This window comes from Erigeron canadensis, chromosome 7 (genome assembly GCF_010389155.1).
Source record: "Erigeron canadensis isolate Cc75 chromosome 7, C_canadensis_v1, whole genome shotgun sequence".
NCBI classification, from domain to species: domain Eukaryota; kingdom Viridiplantae; phylum Streptophyta; class Magnoliopsida; order Asterales; family Asteraceae; genus Erigeron; species Erigeron canadensis.
The window spans coordinates 11,703,894-11,721,833 of NC_057767.1; the positions used below are offsets into that span (position 1 = coordinate 11,703,894).

The window sequence follows — 17,940 nt, forward strand, 5'->3', positions numbered from 1 at the left end:
AAATGGAGAAATGTTTTATTAATGATGTGTTATCTTACTTAGCTAATTCGTTAGCTAACACTTGCTCTTTTTAAATGTGTTGTGTCCTCAGGTCCAACATTATTGAGCAGGTAGATATGAGAAGATGTGAGACATGGGTAGATGATCTTGAAGTTGGTTGTTGTTTATCTATAGTGGCTGCTCGTATTAGACGTTCATTTATGTTTAGACGTTTATGATTTGTATTTACTATAATGTCGGTTGTTTAATGTTGGGCAACCGATGGATTTCCATTTATACTTGTTTTGATGATATGGCTAGTAACATCATTTAACGAATAAACCAAACAGATTTTGCTGGTTTGGACTTTTAAAGTTTAATTCCGCATTCCTTTAACGCCGTTAGGCGAAAGTTTTTAGAAATCCATATTTTTAAACGACGGGTGTTACAGAAGTTCAATGCAAATGACTCTAATGTAGCAAGGACTCCTATTGACACAAGTCAACATCTCGCTAACAACAGAAGAGAGCATGTTAAACAATTACAATACTCAAAAATTATTGGCAGCCTGATGTATTTGATGAGTTGTACACGACCAGACTTGGCATATGCTGTGAGCAAGCTAAGTAGATATACAAGTAATCCAAGTTCAAGTCATTGGAGCTGTATGAATAGGTTACTTTGGTATTTGAGGTACACTCGTGATTATGGGATGCACTACAGCAGATATCCAACAATAATTGAAGGACATTGTGATGCAAATTGGATATCTGACATGAATGATTCCAGAGCAACAAGTGGGTATGTATTCAAACTTGGAGGTGCAGCCATATCGTGGAAATCATCTAAGCAAACGGTTATTGCTTGATCCACGATGGAATCAGAGTTCATCGCTTTAGATAAAGCAGGTGAAGAGGCAGAATGGCTACGTCAGTTTATCGAGGATATACCAAGATGGCCTAAGCTGGTGTGCGTCATATGTATACATTGTGATAGCCAATCGGCAATTGGCAGATCTCATAGCACAATGTATAATGGTAAAAATAGACATATAAGACGTAGACATAATACTGTACGCCAACTAATCTCTATAGGAATTATCACTATTGACCATGTGAAGTCAAAGGATAATATCACGGATCTGCTAACAAAAGGCTTAAGCAGAGAGTTAGTTCAGAAGTCATCCATGGGAATGGGACTCAAGTCCTTGAAAAATTAAAGTTTATATGAAGGAAAACCTAACTCAGCTGACTAGAGATCCCAAGATCTGAGTTCAATAGGACAACCTAATCGTATAAACTGGTGAGATCACTGTGGGGGGGTTTGATTAAAAAACAAACACGCATTTACAAGGGAGTTTATTATAGGGCATAGTAATCTTCCTAGTCCATTCCTAAAAGTGACAAGTTATGAGGTTAAGCCTATGGCTTTTAATGATTCAGGTAGCCTACCTGGTGAATCACCTATGAGGACTTGACTTTGTCAGGGAGAGTCTTGTGTGATGCGTATTGTCGCCTACACAAACGGCAGACGAGTTCAAAGACATCGTCGTCTACTCAGAGCCAGTAGACTAAGTGCGTTTCATGAGCAAAGGTTCAAAGGGTAATACCTACCTTTCATATGCAAGATTCAACTGTTGAGACTTGAATGAAACACTTTTGTTTCTAAGATCGACCTCCATTCATGTGGGGGATTGTTGAAAAAAGTGAGTATTTTCCTAACTTTGGACATCGATAAATATATGATCAAGTGACATATATCGAGAACCTTTAGTGGGTGTGTAGTCTCTGGCCAAGACTATATAATGAACTAAAACATGTCCAAATTTGGTTGAAGGTGAATGAAATGTCAATCTCAAAGTGGTGTTAATTGCAAAACTAGAAGTAAAATTTCATAACGTATTATTTATGTATATTATAAATAAGTGCAAAAGTTGAAATTGAAAAACACTTATGCATATTCCATAACGTATCATAAATTGCAATTAACATTAAATCAATTTATTGATGTTGATTATGAAATGAGTTTCGTTTCTATTTGATGTGTATAAAAGGACCATTTTGGTTCTTGAAAGAATATGAGAATATATATGAAATACACACATTTAGCATACTCAATACAATTCTTTGAAACAACATTCCATCCCCGTGTTCCATTCATCTTTCAGGCAAATGTTTAAGTCCAGCAGTACTCTTTCGAGTCGGTATACCCTGGGAACAAACGACAGATCTGTTTAAGGGAATTGTGTCAAACACAAGCCCGATTCCTTTTACGGTTGTTGTTTCTATTTTGTTATCTTTTGCAGGATTCAAACCTGTGGATGCTCATATTCGGTTTCACATCATATTTTTTTTATTGTTCATTTACATTGCATATTTATTTTTATTGTATTGTAATTAGTAAAACAATGAAGTGTTTTATTCAGAATTTCCAATACCTGGTTCATGAGTTCGGATCAGCATAGGAATTAGTTGATTATAATAATGTACTTCCATTATTCTCTATTCAATACACATAGACAGACGATTTTTATAACAAGTTTGGATCCAAAAAGAAAGTAGTATTGGGTCAACAAAAACCTATTGACCGGTACAAATGCATAGAATATCGGTATGTTATACAATGTAGAGAAGCTCGAGAACAACCTACTCTAAGCTAGTTTAAACAGAAATGTGTATTCAGAAATACTACTAAAGACAGGAAAGAATCATACAGAATCATGGTTTCAGATATAAAAACATCAGTCATCATACAATTACTAGCAACAGTCTTTTAAACAAATGAACAATTGTAACTTAAACTAATAATTAGACAAATAATATAGAACTCATATGCTACTTAATAAATTTATCATACACTAATAACAACATCTAAGAATAAATAAATCTTTAACTCGCTTTTATACATGTACAAACTAATAATGAATTCATTTAGTTGTAATAACTTAAAACTCATCGTCAAATTTTGGATCTTGATGAGAAGAAGAGGAAGATGGGGAGTTAGGAACAACCACAACTTTCATGGTAACGTTATTGGGAGGAAGTTGCAGCCGAAGAGGATAGAGGTTTCCATTTAAAGGACTACGTGTGCATACAGTGATGTTGTTTAATCCGGTTTCTTCTTCTAGCTTTCGTGTCAAGTCATCAACGTTATTACCTTTGAAAGTGATGCAGAAACCTTGTGCATTTTCATCAATTTCACCATAATCATCTGAAAGCACATGGTAATATATTGACCTCCCTTCTTCTAGCTTTACCCGTGGAGGAGAATCCTTTCATATCATTCGGAGATTCAGATATAGATAAATAGTTATCTACTAGTGAGTTTTTTTTTTTTTGAACGGCAATATTTTATTAAAATAAACCACTAACAAGATGCTAGAGATTACAATACAAAGTCTAGAAATACAACAAAATTACACATTCTAAAGCATTCCGTGTAACTTTAACTACTACGGTCAAATAATGGTTGAAAAAAACTTAAGTCAATCTACTAGACGTCATTCATTACTTCAAATATAAGGTTGGATTTTATGTTTTCTTTACTTCCTAAAAACTCCATTATATTTTTTGTTTTGCCGTTTTTCAAAACATCGTATTCTTTTTACATATATTCCATTTTAGGTTATTAAAGTTGTCAATCCGTCTCATTTACATAACTTAAAAGAAGGTACCCACCAATAGAATGATGATGTAAATGGGACAATATGAATACTTATCATGAACTAAAAAAGTACTAGATTTTAAAGGTAAATTACCTTTTATCTTTCTAAAATGAGTACCCATTATGTCCTCTTGTAAAAAGTTCACATTTTAAGCACAAAATTTTGTATTTTATTTCTTATATCGGAATACACTAACCTTTGAATACAACTTGGTTAACTACAAGTGAAAATCGTTTGTCATAGTTTAAAAAGTTTTAAAATGTCGGGTCATATTGGTTTCGGGTCCAAGGACTGTACGGGTTAAAAAGTCAAGGATCGTGAACCGACTCAAGGACCATATGGACCAGAGACAAGGATCATGAACCGACCCAACTTATCTCGGTTTCGAGCTATACTAAGTTTTCCGGGTTTATCGGTTCCAGTCAGCCCGTATTCTAAAGGAAATGATATATTCACAACTCAAATTTTACATCTACAACAATGATCTGTTTCGGACAGTTATACACTGTGTAGTAAATGTTTGTACTCGTTGTAAATGGTAAAATTTTTGTTGTGAATATATCAATTCCCGTATACTAATCAACACCCCTTATGTAACACAACATAAAAATTAAGATAATAGCAGATTGAAAAAAACAATAATTATCTTTAGATGATTACCTGTTGGAAGGAATCAACATGAAGCAAATGCTCAGTTGGTGTCGGTACCGATATCGGTTTCGGTGTCGGCGTAGTTGGAGATTGTAAAATAACAATATCAACCACATCGACGTCCCACAGGACCCACTCTTTAGTAGCGGTCGTATGCGGGACGTCATGTGTAACAGAGTTCCTCCACGGAGGAACTCCGCCATTAGCTCTTAAATACTGACCATATCTTGTTTTTAATTTCACTTGATTCCCTTCTCTTATTGGCTCCCACTCAACTGACGAATCTAAACGTTTTGGAACGGTTTGTAACACTTTTCGTCCTGTCATGCCAAGTAAGTACGGCATGTTTGATGCTGTTAAGTATTTATGGTAACATGATTTAAGACGGATGATTCGGTTCGAATCATCCGTGAATTCTACGATCCAACGGTTGTTTTTTGACGAACCGTTGCGATCTTGTGAGACGGATTCTTCGTCATCGTCTGCGTGAAGGTATTTGTTGTGGTTGTTTTTAAGACGGACTGCTTTTGCATTTGTAAATAGATCCATTTCAGAAATAAAGAAAAAAAACCGAATCGAATCGAATATTACTTTGTTTTTGAGAATTAATCAATAAAAACTAGTAGTAATTGGGAGATATTTTGTTTGTAAGAGATTAGATTAATTAATTTCGATATTTATATATGATGATGATTGATGTGGAAAGCAGCAGGGGAGGAAAGAAAGAAAAGAAGATAGTTTACGCGGTGGGTGTGTTAATTTGACTTTACAGTCAGAGCCAGCCAGGATAGATGTATTCAATCTTAAATCACCAACCTGTTAAGCAAACCCACGAGTTAATTTTTATTTGTCATTTTGTCCCACATTTAATATTTTATTAATACGAATGGATTTTCTGGAGTTACTAATGTATTTTTTTAGTTTTTCAATTTCTAAAACTATTACGAGTACTCTATTATTCTTTTAATCTTTATTATTATCGTTGAGTTTAGATACAACTGAACCCTATTTGATTTTTAGTTATTGATGACTCTTGATTTTAATTTGGTTATTTTTTATTTTCCATTTTTTTTGTTTTTCCATTTAATGGTACTAAATACAATTTTTTTGATATTTATTGATATATATGTCTAAACAATGGGGAATTTCTTATGGTATCAAAAGACCATTGAGGAACGGGAAAGCAAAAATGTCATGGAAATTTACGTGTGTTTCTTTCAATAGGTAAATGGCGTTTGGGTGTAAAGCTCATTGCTGAGGTAGATAAATCCCTCATGGTATTCCATATTTGGAGTTTACCAGACAACGGAAGCAACGAAATTTTTGGGACATTCCAATTCAAGCAAAAGTAGTTGGGGTTGGAGAAAAATGCTTCAATTAAGAATGTGTGTCGCCCCAATATATAGACTAAACTTGGAAGTGTTCTACATACCTCTGTCTTGTCCTTTTCAGTAATATCATCACCAAGAGAGATAGAACAAGCTGGATTATCACTCCAATTCTGTAGGAGCTGATTTGATTCAAGAGGGACAATGGCCTACGCCCTACGGCATAGCTTGACACCTTCCTGTGTTAATGTTAATCCCTGATATTCAACTTCAACCACATGTGAAGGATGTTTTGATTTGGAAGGATCATAGTGAAAATGAAAGACACAGTTCTTTCAAGACAATGGGAGCTTCCATGGGCTGATGATATTTGGTTTTCTAAATGCTATTTGGGATGTTAGTGTTAACACTAACTTAAACCTGCTTTGTTGCTCCTTGTGTAAAAGGGGGGCGGATTCACATGATCATTTGTTTTTTAAATGTAATTTTTCCATGGTTTGGGAGCATGTAAACGGCTTGGCTTGGCTTTCACGAAATGCAAAAACATTTTTGCTTGGATGACATTGAAAGCGAAATTGAAGACTGCCAAGAATGTAATTGGGAAGTTTTTCATTGCTGCTACATCATATTACATCTGGCAGGAGAGGAAATATAGGTTGTTGACCCCTGATCAGCTTGCGGAAGTAATTAGTACCACTGTTCAATTGAAACTTGTTACGTTGAGGTTCAAGAACACTATTCAAGTTGAACCGGCTAAATTTAGTGTCAAAAGATAATTGAACTAGCTAAATTTAGTCATACATATTTTAGGCCTATTTTGTATTCCTAAAAGTTCATCTACCAAAAGTTATGTTTGTTTCATGATTCATGAACGTTCGTGATGTCTGATTTAGTTTTTCTTTTTCTACTTACATTGTTACAATAAGAAGGATGCTGGTCTAAGTGTGAAAAAGCGCTTTTTTGTGTCTCGAAGATTGGAAGCCCATGATGGTATAAGTAAAAAGACTTCTTTAAAATGGGCCTAACTTTGGGATTGCGAATCAATCAAAATTGAAACAGGGGGAACATTGTGGCAAGGCCGGTCATCTTTTGAACCCAAAAACGTTGTATTTTATGAGTTATTTGCATTTTTATGTTTTTACTGCAATTTGTTAAACTTTGTTTGTTGGCTAGTTTTGGGCCCGTTTGTCTTTTTATGGCCCATTTGAAATTATGTAATCTAGGGTACCATGAACATGCAGTTTTTGATCATATGAAATTCAAAATTTTCCCAAATCACAGAATATGTTTTTGAGTGAAAATTTCACCCTATTATCGGTACTCGTTAAACTGACGATAATTAGAAGAATCGCTTCTAATATTCGCGTGAATCAACCGGTTCAATTTGTGTTTTTATCTTGTTTCCAGTCTACATCAAAGATGCTTTACAATACCTTACAAAAGATGATTGATACCAGCGGCTATTTTGATTAATACATTAAGACATGTCATGGAAAAAACATTTCCAATTGGCAAAAGAGCTATTTCCACATAAATAAAAAAGATTAGATCATGGATGATGCTTTATAGTGTTGACCTTGATGAAAACCATTCTAATAAACATTTGTGATGCACTTTTCAGTGATGACCATGAAAGATTTGTGAAACTAGTTAGTCAAACACCATTTTAATATAGTTTTTCACCAAGGTCAACCCCATTTTTAATACTATTAATAGCCTGCTCAAACAAACTAATGACTAATATGCGTCATGCACTTTTTGTACTTTCATACTGTATTCACAACATATGGACATATGGTATCTTATCATTCTTCAGGAATTATTCTCGCATCTGTCTTGTAATCGGATTCTTGTGACTATATATATATATATATATATGTTCAGGCTAGTTCAAAGAAGGTAAGAAGATCATGGTTTCAAGCACATTAAGATTAGATGTTATCACTTGTATGCTATATATATGCTCGTGTGCAGGTTAGATCATAATTCTTTTGTTATGAAATTATAACTTTTTCATTTTTTATGAAGAAGCTAACTTCTAATGTCGTTTGTAGCTGTAATGGCATACGATCTCTTTGATCCAACTGCGAACATAACGATCACTTGGGATGTCATTTCATGGACTCCAGATGGATATGTTGTAAGTAAGAGTTCAGTAAATCTGACTTTTTCAAAATGTTTACGTACAAACGAGCAAATGTGAATTATGATGTAAAACGTGCTGAACCAAGATGTTAATCTGAAAAGGAAATATCTAACCTTTATTAAAGTATACAAAAATATTTTGTCACCCCAACCCAATCTCAACCGCTTCGAGTCAATTAAACATATAACTTTTTGAGACTAACCCATTATCCAACCCGTCAATTTTTCCTCCTCACTAAACTGTGAAGGTTTATTGCAGGCGGTAGTGAAGATGCATAACTATCAAATGTATCGTCAAATCTCCAGTCCTGGATGGACTATAGGATGGACATGGGAAAAGAAGGAAATAATCTGGTCAATTGTGGGAGCTCAAGTTACAGATCAGGGAGATTGCAAAGAGTTTCCAAGTAATATTCCTCATTCTTGTGAGAAGAGCCCAAGAATTATTGACTTGCAACCTGGAGCACCTTACAATCAGCAGTTCCTAAATTGTTGCAAAGGTGGTATTGTAACTTCACTGGGCCAAGATCCTCAGAATTCACTATCGTCATTTCAGTTGAGTGTTGGGAATTCGGGAAATACTTATAAAACAGTCAGTTTGCCCAAGAATTTCTCCTTTTTGGGCCCTAATCTAGGTTACACCTGCAGTCCAGTGTCAGTTGTACCATCTTCGGTGTCTTTATCATCTGGTGGCCATAGAAAGAACCGTGCTTTAAGTAAGTTAGACGGTTCCACAGAAAGGGGAAATTGACTTATTTATGGGTTAAACGGTTCAGCACGTCCAATGGGAATTTTTATTAAATAGAAAAAAAAATATTGTAAGTGTTTTAGAAGTTGTTAAATGGCTTGAACATATTGGTTATACAAATAAGTAACCTTTTTTATAAAACGAAAGTAGCTAAAATGAAAATAGGGTGAATGGGCTATGATATTGATTTAAACATATTTAGAACATAAATTGTTTATCAAGTTCAAGAAAAGGCACAAAACAATGTTTGGGTCTTTATTCTGATCCTTTATTCAACCCATACGACTGGTCAATTTCTCACCTCTAATGTTTCATCAAGGAAGGGTTCATCCTTTTCAAACAAGATCCTGACTCGGTACGTTCATCTGCAGTGACATGGCAATTGGTGTGCAGTTACTCACAGTTTCTGGCTTCAAATATGCCAAGTTGTTGCGTCTCATTGTCTACTTTCTACAATAGCGACATTACCCCTTGTCCTTCATGTGCTTGTGGCTGCATCAACAGTGAAGCTTGTGCTATGTAAGCCTTTTATGCTCAAATTTCAAGATTATATAAGAGAGATGAAAATCTCGATTTAAAAAAAGTTCATGTGACACAGGAGCGACTTGGCTATATCACGTGAAGGTGCTGCTCTCGTCAAGAAATGCACTCCACACATGTGCCCTATTCGGGTTCATTGGCATGTGAAGAAAAACTACAAGGCATATTGGCGTGTGAAGATCACCATCACTAACTTCATCTACAACTATAACTACACCAAGTGGACACTTCTTGCTCAACATCCAAACCTTAACGATGTTGCCAAAGTTGACAACTTCAACTATAAGCCTCTTCAACTTTTTGATTCTATAAGTAAGTTGATGTTTATTTTGTTTTCCGAGTCAAAGTTTTGAACCAGTTGGTTGTAACTAGCAAGTGAAATTGCCCCATAAATTTATCATCCGCATGTAGAATTGGGAATTTCTTTCCTTTTATTTGTTAATGAGTAGATTGGGGTTTTGTTCATCATAAATGAGACAAGAAGGTAAAAAAAAATGATAAGAATTACCTAAAAAAAGAAGCTAGTCAAATCACCAAACAGGTCAAAAGTTGCCCAAAATGCTTAGAATTAACTACACTAACCACCTCGAGGAAGCCTAGTGTCCTCACAAGAGGTCACACTTAATATAACAAATTCAAATACAGTTAAATATTTAAAGCAAGTTTTAAAGAGTTAAATACGATATGTTTGTGTTCAATCAAACCCTATAGAACCGACCAATTTTTAAAGGTACAAAAAACTGACTCTTTTGACTTAATACACTTTTTGCCACCTTTTTTTGACGTGTGTTTCTGGTTTCAAATGCAGATGATACAGGTATGTTTTATGGTATTGGCAAGCTGGACAATGATCTTCTTCTGCAAGCTGGTTTGAATGGGAGCGTTTACACCGAAATGATTCTCAAGAAAGATAGGAAAATGTTCACATTGAATTATGGATGGGCATTCCCTCGTATAGTCTACTTTAATGGTGATGAGTGTGTAATGCCCTTACCTGTTTCTTACCCGTCTCTTCCAAATTCCGCGCATCTAATTTCAGATATCCAATGCGTAGTCATTGTCATTATACAATTACTAGCAGCAGCAGTTATATATATATTTCCTTAAAATAGACCTCTCTGGATTAAGGGTTCATAGCTTTCTTTATTTTTTCATGTGTAGTTCTTACCATGAAACTACAGTTGAGATAGATGTTTATACGTGAGATACTTGTATTATTGTAGATTCTATATATAACTTGAAATATAGAATTCGTTTCAATTTTTTACATTACGTTTAAAATGTCCATCGTTAATTATATTAAAGTTACAGAAGTCTAATAAGCAACATAAATCATTAAAAATAACTGTCTTTTCAATAGATATCATTGGGGTTGTATTAATTTCAGGTCCAAGGACTGTATGGGCCAAAATCTCAAAGACTGTAAACCGACCCAAGTTATCTCGGGTTGTATTGGTGCCGGGCTATATTCGGGCCAGTTTTTCGGGTTCATCAGGTCTGCTGATCTCCGTTAAATATCATACTCACTCATCGTGCACTAGACCATACCGCTTAAAGCAAACATTCATCACTTCAGAATTTTTAAGACTCAGGCTTTTTTCAGGCCTAACCGGTCTCCGTCCAGGCTAGGTACTAATCTGAATTTCCAGATTCGGGCAGCAGCCCATTTGTTAATAGGCACTGGTTATGGGTGACATGTCAGATCAGTGTATATGATTGGGAGATAATGACATGACATCACTTTTAACTTTCTGCAAGTGTAACTTTACTGTCACACTTCTTGCTTAATATCTCAGCAAAATACAAACTCAATGGCTAATCAGAAAAAAAAATCTAAGGAGGCATGCAACCACCATTAGGTAAGCTATCTCCATGCTAAAATATACTGCACCTTATTTTCCCCCTTTTTAATCAGCTAGATAGATTCTTCACTTGCTACTGTTATTATACAATTGTCCCTAGGAAAAGCGTTTTTGGTAGGTGGCAATGGTTCCGAAGTTCAGCTTATGGGCTAGTCTTCTTTTCGTGTTTTTTCATGGCTCAAGTATGGTAACTTAGTAGATGTGTTTAATGCAATAATATATGTTGTAAATTGCTCAGATTAACATTGTCGTTTTGTGATTTCAGTGGGATTTGATCCGCTGGATCCTTTTGGAAATATAACAATAAAGTGGGATGTAATCTCTTGGACTGCAGATGGTTATGTGGTAAGCTGCTTGTATATATTATAAATTTTCACTAAGTTCAACTTGAAGCATGATTCTTCTTAGTTGTTAAGCTGTTGTGTCCCTGGTCAGGAATAAATATGAGTAGACAGGGAAAATGCATAGATGGGCTATAATGGGGTTGGGTCGATACAAGTCAATTTTCGTATGGGTGGAATGAGTCAGTTTCTGTTGACCTGAAAGACTTTTGGTCTAGACATTATAATGTTTTGTATATATAACTATTTTCTAAATAATTACAAAAAAAAATAACACTGGTGAGTAAAATATCGTTACAAAAATACAGTTTGGCTGATATTTGACCCATTAGACCAGTTTGGCCCATTTCCTATTTGGCCAATTAAAAGTTTTACTTGTTTGATCTATTAAAGATAACAAGTATCCAAAATCCTTGTATCGTTCATAAGTAAATTACTGTAGTTTAACACATTTAATTTTTTGTAGGCATTGGTTACAATGAATAATTTTCAAATGTATAGACATATCATGAGTCCTGGTTGGACATTGGGATGGAATTGGGCTAAAAAAGAGGTGATTTGGTCAATGGTGGGAGCCCAAACCACCGAACAAGGAGATTGTTCAAAGTTCAAAGGAGGAAATACACCTCATTGCTGCAAGAGAAACCCGGTGGTTGTTGATTTGCTTCCTGGAGTTCCTTATAACCAGCAAATCGCCAATTGCTGTAAAGGCGGTGTGGTATCTTCGTGGGGTCAGGATCCCTCTGCTGCTGTTTCAGCTTTTCAAGTGAGTGTTGGTCTTTCTGGCACTACCAATAAAACTGTAAAACTTCCGAAGAACTTCACACTACTTGCCCCGGGTCCAGGCTACACTTGTGGCCCTGCTACGATTGTGCCATCAACCGTCTATCTTACTCCTGATCGTAGACGAAAGACTCAAGCTTTAAGTAATTTTCTATCCCTCCTTTAGAAAGTATTAAAGTTAACTAACATAACTAGTTAAAGATATAAACGTGAAATGCATGGGACCCAGGTTATTCTTGAAACTTTTATTAGCCTTTCTCTTTCGAGTAGAGATATCAAGATGTGAGGGTTGGCTGGTTGGGCTATAGGTAAATTCATTTTTGGGTTGAAATAGTAATTCAGTTTGTGTAGAAATGAGCCCAACTTTTTCCTTAAAACACTTCTGCCCATTAAAAAGTTCACACATAATAATTAAGGTTTTAAATACCATTACAAAAAGCATACTGCTACAATACTAAATTTTGGATCTTGAAACACAGAAAGACTTTGGAGGTTATATGCAATTAATTTCAACAAGACATATAACTAACTTTAATGTATTCGACCCATTCAATCAAGCTAACTAATATATTTTACGTGTTTCAGACAAGCCAATTAGAAATAGATTAGTTGAAATGGCTACCTTTATTTCAAGCTAAATGTCTGCAACTTGGCCTCTTACACCAACTCTTAGGTCTTAAATAATTGATTATCTGGATGCAGTGACATGGAATGTGACATGCACTTACTCACAATTTTTGGTGTCAAGACATCCAAGATGTTGCGTATCGTTTTCTTCCTTTTACAATCAAACTATCACTCCTTGCCCCGCTTGTTCCTGTGGTTGCCACAACAAAGACAAATGTATCAAGTAAGTATTTGTCATCAAATGAACAGACAATTAACGAAGTTTCTGGTTGAAATGATTAATAAAACAACAAATATTCGGGGTTGAAATGTAGGACTGGTTCTAAGGAGCTAACAAAAGCCGGGATAAACACTCCAAGAAAAGATAATCAACCGTTGCTACAATGCACCCGTCATATGTGCCCTATACGAGTACACTGGCACGTGAAGCAGAATTACAAAGATTATTGGCGCGTTAAGATGGCTGTCACAAACTTTAATTACAAACTTAATTATACACAATGGACTCTCGTGGCACAACACCCAAATCTCAACAATGTGACTCAAGTTTTTAGCTTCGATTACAAGCCTCTAGTTCCCTATCAATCAATAAGTAAGTCAAATATCTTCAAACAACTAGTTTGTAGAATATACATTTTCTTACATTGTGAACCTTTTTTTCTTTTTCATGTTTGGCAGATGACACCGCGATGTTTTATGGAATGAAGTTCTATAATGATTTGTTAATGGAAGCCGGACCATTTGGAAACGTGCAATCGGAAGTGCTATTGCAAAAGGATAAGAACACGTTTACGTTTAAGCAGGGATGGGCTTTCCCTAGAAAAGTTTACTTCAATGGGGAAGAATGTATGCTTCCTCCTCCTGAAGCATACCCTTCACTGCCAAACAATGCTAATACCGGAAAATCGGTCATGATATTGGCAATGTCAGCTTCTATTATTTGGTTTGTACAGTTTTTGGCTTGGTGACATTAATGTGTGAATTCTGGTTCTGTTATGTCTAGTTCGGGCTAAATTTTGATATATACATACATGTGTGCATCTATGTACTTTTTATATAAACTAAAAGTTTATTAAAAAATTTTGTCATATATAATATCAGTAGAATCTATACATGTGTTTACTAACTAGTTAGCTCAAGTGGTTAAGCACCTGCCTTACAAGCAGAAGGTCTTGGATTTAAGACTTGGGTAGTACATAAGAAAGTCTTTCTATGAAGGTTTGGCTTGGATATACCCAGGTGCAAGTCTGAGGAGGCAGGGTTTACCCCTATTGATCGTCGTGCCTTCGGGCGGATTAGTAGGGGTTTTTCCCTCATCGGGTATTTGAAATAGGCATTTATACTTCGAGGGAGCTCTCTAGCGTGGACCCGGTTAAGACAACGTACGTTAGACCTACCGCTGTCGAATCGCGACACGAAGTTCAACCGAAATTCACCTTTAAAAAAAAAAAATACGTATGTTGACTTAAATGATGGCCAAGTTGAGTTTTGAATCGAAACATTGATGCTCGAGACCTTATTAATACAATCAATCTTTCCAAGAGCACATCCCTTTTTAAAAAGGAAATATTTTGTTTGAAAGCGTCGTAAAGTTAATCAGACATAAATAAAAGATTAAAAAAAAAAAAGTATTGTATTCGAAACTTCACCAATTGGAATCTGTATGTGTCATAATCGATGGTTGGTCATGTTGTTTGCATATTGTCTCCTTTGTTTATTCTTCTTTTATCACCCGAAGAAGATCAGTGACGAATCTAACATAACACATGAAGTAGGTCTTTAACTTAGTTGAAAAGACTATCCTACTCATAAACAATTATTTTTAATTTTCTATCCTCATCTAATCTAATATACACTAGATGGGTACCCGTGCATTGCAACGGTAAAAATAGACAATGTTCGAAAGGTTGTGACAATGTTAATTTTAAATCAAATACTTAAATCGGAACTTTTATTTGTATGATAGTTTTTGACAATAAATAACAAAAACAGTAAATAACTTTTATTTGTATGATAATTTAGACATATTAGGTTTTTAAAAGTTTAAAGAGGGAGGTCAGTTTCTTTATATGGGGTTATAGATATAATACCCCAAGTCCTCAATGAAATAATCTACAATATAAATTCTTTAATCCATCAAATAACTACATTATCCACTTTTAAATCAAAAACTTTTACATAAATAATCACCTCACTACGGCACTACTGTCGCCACCCCACTGTCATCGACTCTGTTATCATCTGTCGCCGCAACCATCACCAGCACCACTACCGCCATTGTAGTTGCATCACGTGCGCATACATCTAGTTTAAACATAGATGACTTAACCTAAACTACCGAATAATTGCCAATAACAATAGGGTTAAATCCATAAAAAGGTAACCTATTTACCCTAAATCATCCTTGTGGTCTAATCTTTTTTTCACTATCCATCCCTTGTTAGAAATGTATACATGTGGTCTAATCATTTTTTTCACTATTGATCCAATATTAGAAATGTATACATGAACTATCTCTATAAGTGTAAACTAATGAGACAAAACATCTTTCATTCAACTAAAATAACTAAATTACCTTTCTTTAAATATTATAATAATTATTTATATTTTAATTCTTGTTTAAACATAATAAAACTTTCTATTTTTCTTTTCATCTATCGCAACATTTTTCTTCGCTATCTTCCTCACTTATTTTTTGCATTACCATCTTCATCACTAAATTATACCATTTTCATCACTAAATTAAAAGTGATATTATATTCTTCTCAAATCATCCCATTTTGAAATTTTTTTAGACAAAATCAACTAAAAAATCATTTCACATCTCTTTATTTTATTCCTTTTCCATCCTTAAATTAAACTCAAAAACACAATTTATTTTGTAATCATTTGCTTTCTTTCTTTTTCATTCCATAATAAAACTCAAGAATACAATGTAAAACACATTCTGGATCTTGTGGGCATGCGTGTCATCTCTTCGTGTGTCTACTGAACCAGCCAACATAGAGTGAAGCAAGTAAACCTTAATCTCATAAAGTACTCTAAAAGACTTGGTGATAGTAAGCTTCAGTCAATCACTAACTAGATGAATACGATAATATTTCCTCTTGCCTTTTTAATTCATTTAATTGGGGTTTATAAAAAAAATCGAGTTTGGATATTATGTACGAATAAATATATATTATATGATTTGTAGCAAGTAGCCTATGAAGTAAAAGTATACATTAATTAGTTTTGAATTGAAAATTTTATATGTTAAAGATTGATTGATAGAAGACGTTTGATATATGCACAAGGAATTGGGAGATTTTGATGCCTAAGTGAATTTAATAGTTTATAAATCAATGTATTTGACAAACCAAGTATTTTATAATATCTATAGTTATGTCGGTATTTGTGTTTATAATTATTAAAAAAAAGTGATAATTGTACCATATAATTTAATAAATATATCATATTGTACATATGTCATAACATATTGTACAAGTATTTAATGCATAACAATGATAGATTTATCAACTTCAATGATACGAATATCACTTCCCTTATCCAAAATATACAAGCGACTGGTTTTGTAACAAATACTTGTAGTTTTGTCAGTATAAGTTATTTAGAAATTTGTGTTCTAAGTTCAATGTCATAGCCATACAGATAACTAGAACACGAAAATGGGCTATTGGAATGGTGATATGATAAAGAGTCTTATAATAGTCGGGATAAATATTTGAAAATGTAATAAACTATGCACGAATGTTTATGTTATGTAATGAATTAACTAGATATTTATTGTACGTAATAAACTTTTAAATCTCGGTTATTAGATGTACTGGAGTATATGTGGCAACTATATGAGCTGTCACTTGTAAGTTCTTTTATTGGTCAAATACATCCAATAACCTGGATTTGAAATTTCATTACATATAATAAATATCTAAATAGTTCATTACACAACATAAACATTCGCGCATAGTTCATTACATTTCTAGGTACTTATTCCTATAATAGTCTTAAGTTCTTAATATATGCATATTGTACGTACAGGTGATAATCAAGAGATTCAAGACTACATTCATTGTTGACCAGCTTTTAAGACTTTTTTAAGGTAAGTAACAGATAAAATAAAATATAGGTAATATCCAGAATGCATCTAGATATATATGAGGTATGTACATATTGTATTATTAGAAGGTTACTTCATACGGGATCGATCTAGATATCTCTCGTATGGGTATGCCATATGTTATATATATTTGAATGCATAAAAATTACTAGAAATTATAGAATATAAATAATGGGTAGTACTCGGAATGCATATAGACATGTATGAGGGTATGTACCTATTATATCTTAGAAGGTACTCCATATAGGATCGATCTAGATATCTCTCTTATGGGATAGCTATATGTTATATGCATGTTAAAATACATTTATAGAATTATTAGAAAAAGAATTCCTTATATCTCATAATATGTCTGAACATGTTTCAGGCTAATAATTAGAGTACATATCTGAATATGCTTCAGATTATGTATTAGAACAGATATTAGAATATGCATTCATTAAACGATATAGATCTCGTTTACTCACTAAGTAGTTGTACTTACCGTTTTATATTTTATCCTTTTTTTAGGTATATAAAGTGGCTCTAATAAGGAGTATGAAAAGAATATCTCTTATGGCTAACGATATAGCTCGATGGATGGGTAATGGGCATTCTTGAAACCTTCTTTGATATCCATATTCGCCCCTTTTACGCAATGTGTAATGTTTCAAACTAAATATTACGTATGTATGGTCATTTTGAAATTAGTAACAAATTTTCAGTTATGTAAAGTTTGGTTATATTAAGTTTATGGGATAAGTATCTTGAAATGTAACAAACTTTGGACGAATGTCTACAGTGGAAAATAACTAAAGTTTGTGTATTGTATGAAAACAACTTTAAAAAATATTTATTGTATGTAAAAAAAACATGGGTTAAGTGCACGGAAATGTAATCAACTAAGGCCAAAAAGTTATTGTGTACATGAACTTACTAAAGGTTTATTATATACATGAACAAAATCAGAAACGCTATTGAATGCACGATTGACCTGCTATTCCCTTGGCCGGTAACCTTTTTGAATTCTTAGCTACCTGCTGACGTCAGCAATTTTGTCAGATTCTTATTTTGTCATTTTCTGCATTTTTTTTTTACGATTGTATATTTTTACAGTTTCTTATTTTACCACTTAACTTTTAGGTTTTATCACATTAGTCTAACTTTTTATAT

The 17,940-nt window shown here is 34.0% G+C and overlaps 3 protein-coding genes across 3 annotated transcripts; 2 read left to right on the forward strand and 1 right to left on the reverse strand.

The window, feature by feature from the left end:
- Nucleotides 1-2,702: 2,702 nt before the first annotated feature.
- Nucleotides 2,703-4,951, reverse strand: LOC122607721. Its single transcript, XM_043780749.1, has 2 exons — nucleotides 4,304-4,951; nucleotides 2,703-3,250 (listed from the first exon to the last, which is right to left on the reverse strand). The coding sequence occupies exons 1-2, from the start codon at nucleotides 4,841-4,843 to the stop codon at nucleotides 2,924-2,926; spliced, it is 867 nt and encodes a 288-aa protein (XP_043636684.1). The 5' UTR covers nucleotides 4,844-4,951; the 3' UTR covers nucleotides 2,703-2,923.
- A 2,583-nt stretch (nucleotides 4,952-7,534) lies between these two features.
- On the forward strand, nucleotides 7,535-10,162 carry LOC122608957 (COBRA-like protein 4). Its single transcript, XM_043782025.1, has 6 exons — nucleotides 7,535-7,596; nucleotides 7,677-7,762; nucleotides 8,027-8,483; nucleotides 8,887-9,034; nucleotides 9,114-9,367; nucleotides 9,864-10,162. The coding sequence occupies exons 1-6, from the start codon at nucleotides 7,572-7,574 to the stop codon at nucleotides 10,160-10,162; spliced, it is 1,269 nt and encodes a 422-aa protein (XP_043637960.1). The 5' UTR covers nucleotides 7,535-7,571.
- Nucleotides 10,163-11,042: 880 nt separating this feature from the next.
- LOC122608288 (COBRA-like protein 4) lies at nucleotides 11,043-13,701 on the forward strand. The gene is made up of 6 exons (XM_043781376.1): nucleotides 11,043-11,099; nucleotides 11,183-11,262; nucleotides 11,725-12,184; nucleotides 12,744-12,891; nucleotides 12,983-13,260; nucleotides 13,347-13,701. Coding segments are annotated over exons 1-6 (1,257 nt in total). The 5' UTR covers nucleotides 11,043-11,098; the 3' UTR covers nucleotides 13,637-13,701.
- Nucleotides 13,702-17,940: the final 4,239 nt, after the last annotated feature.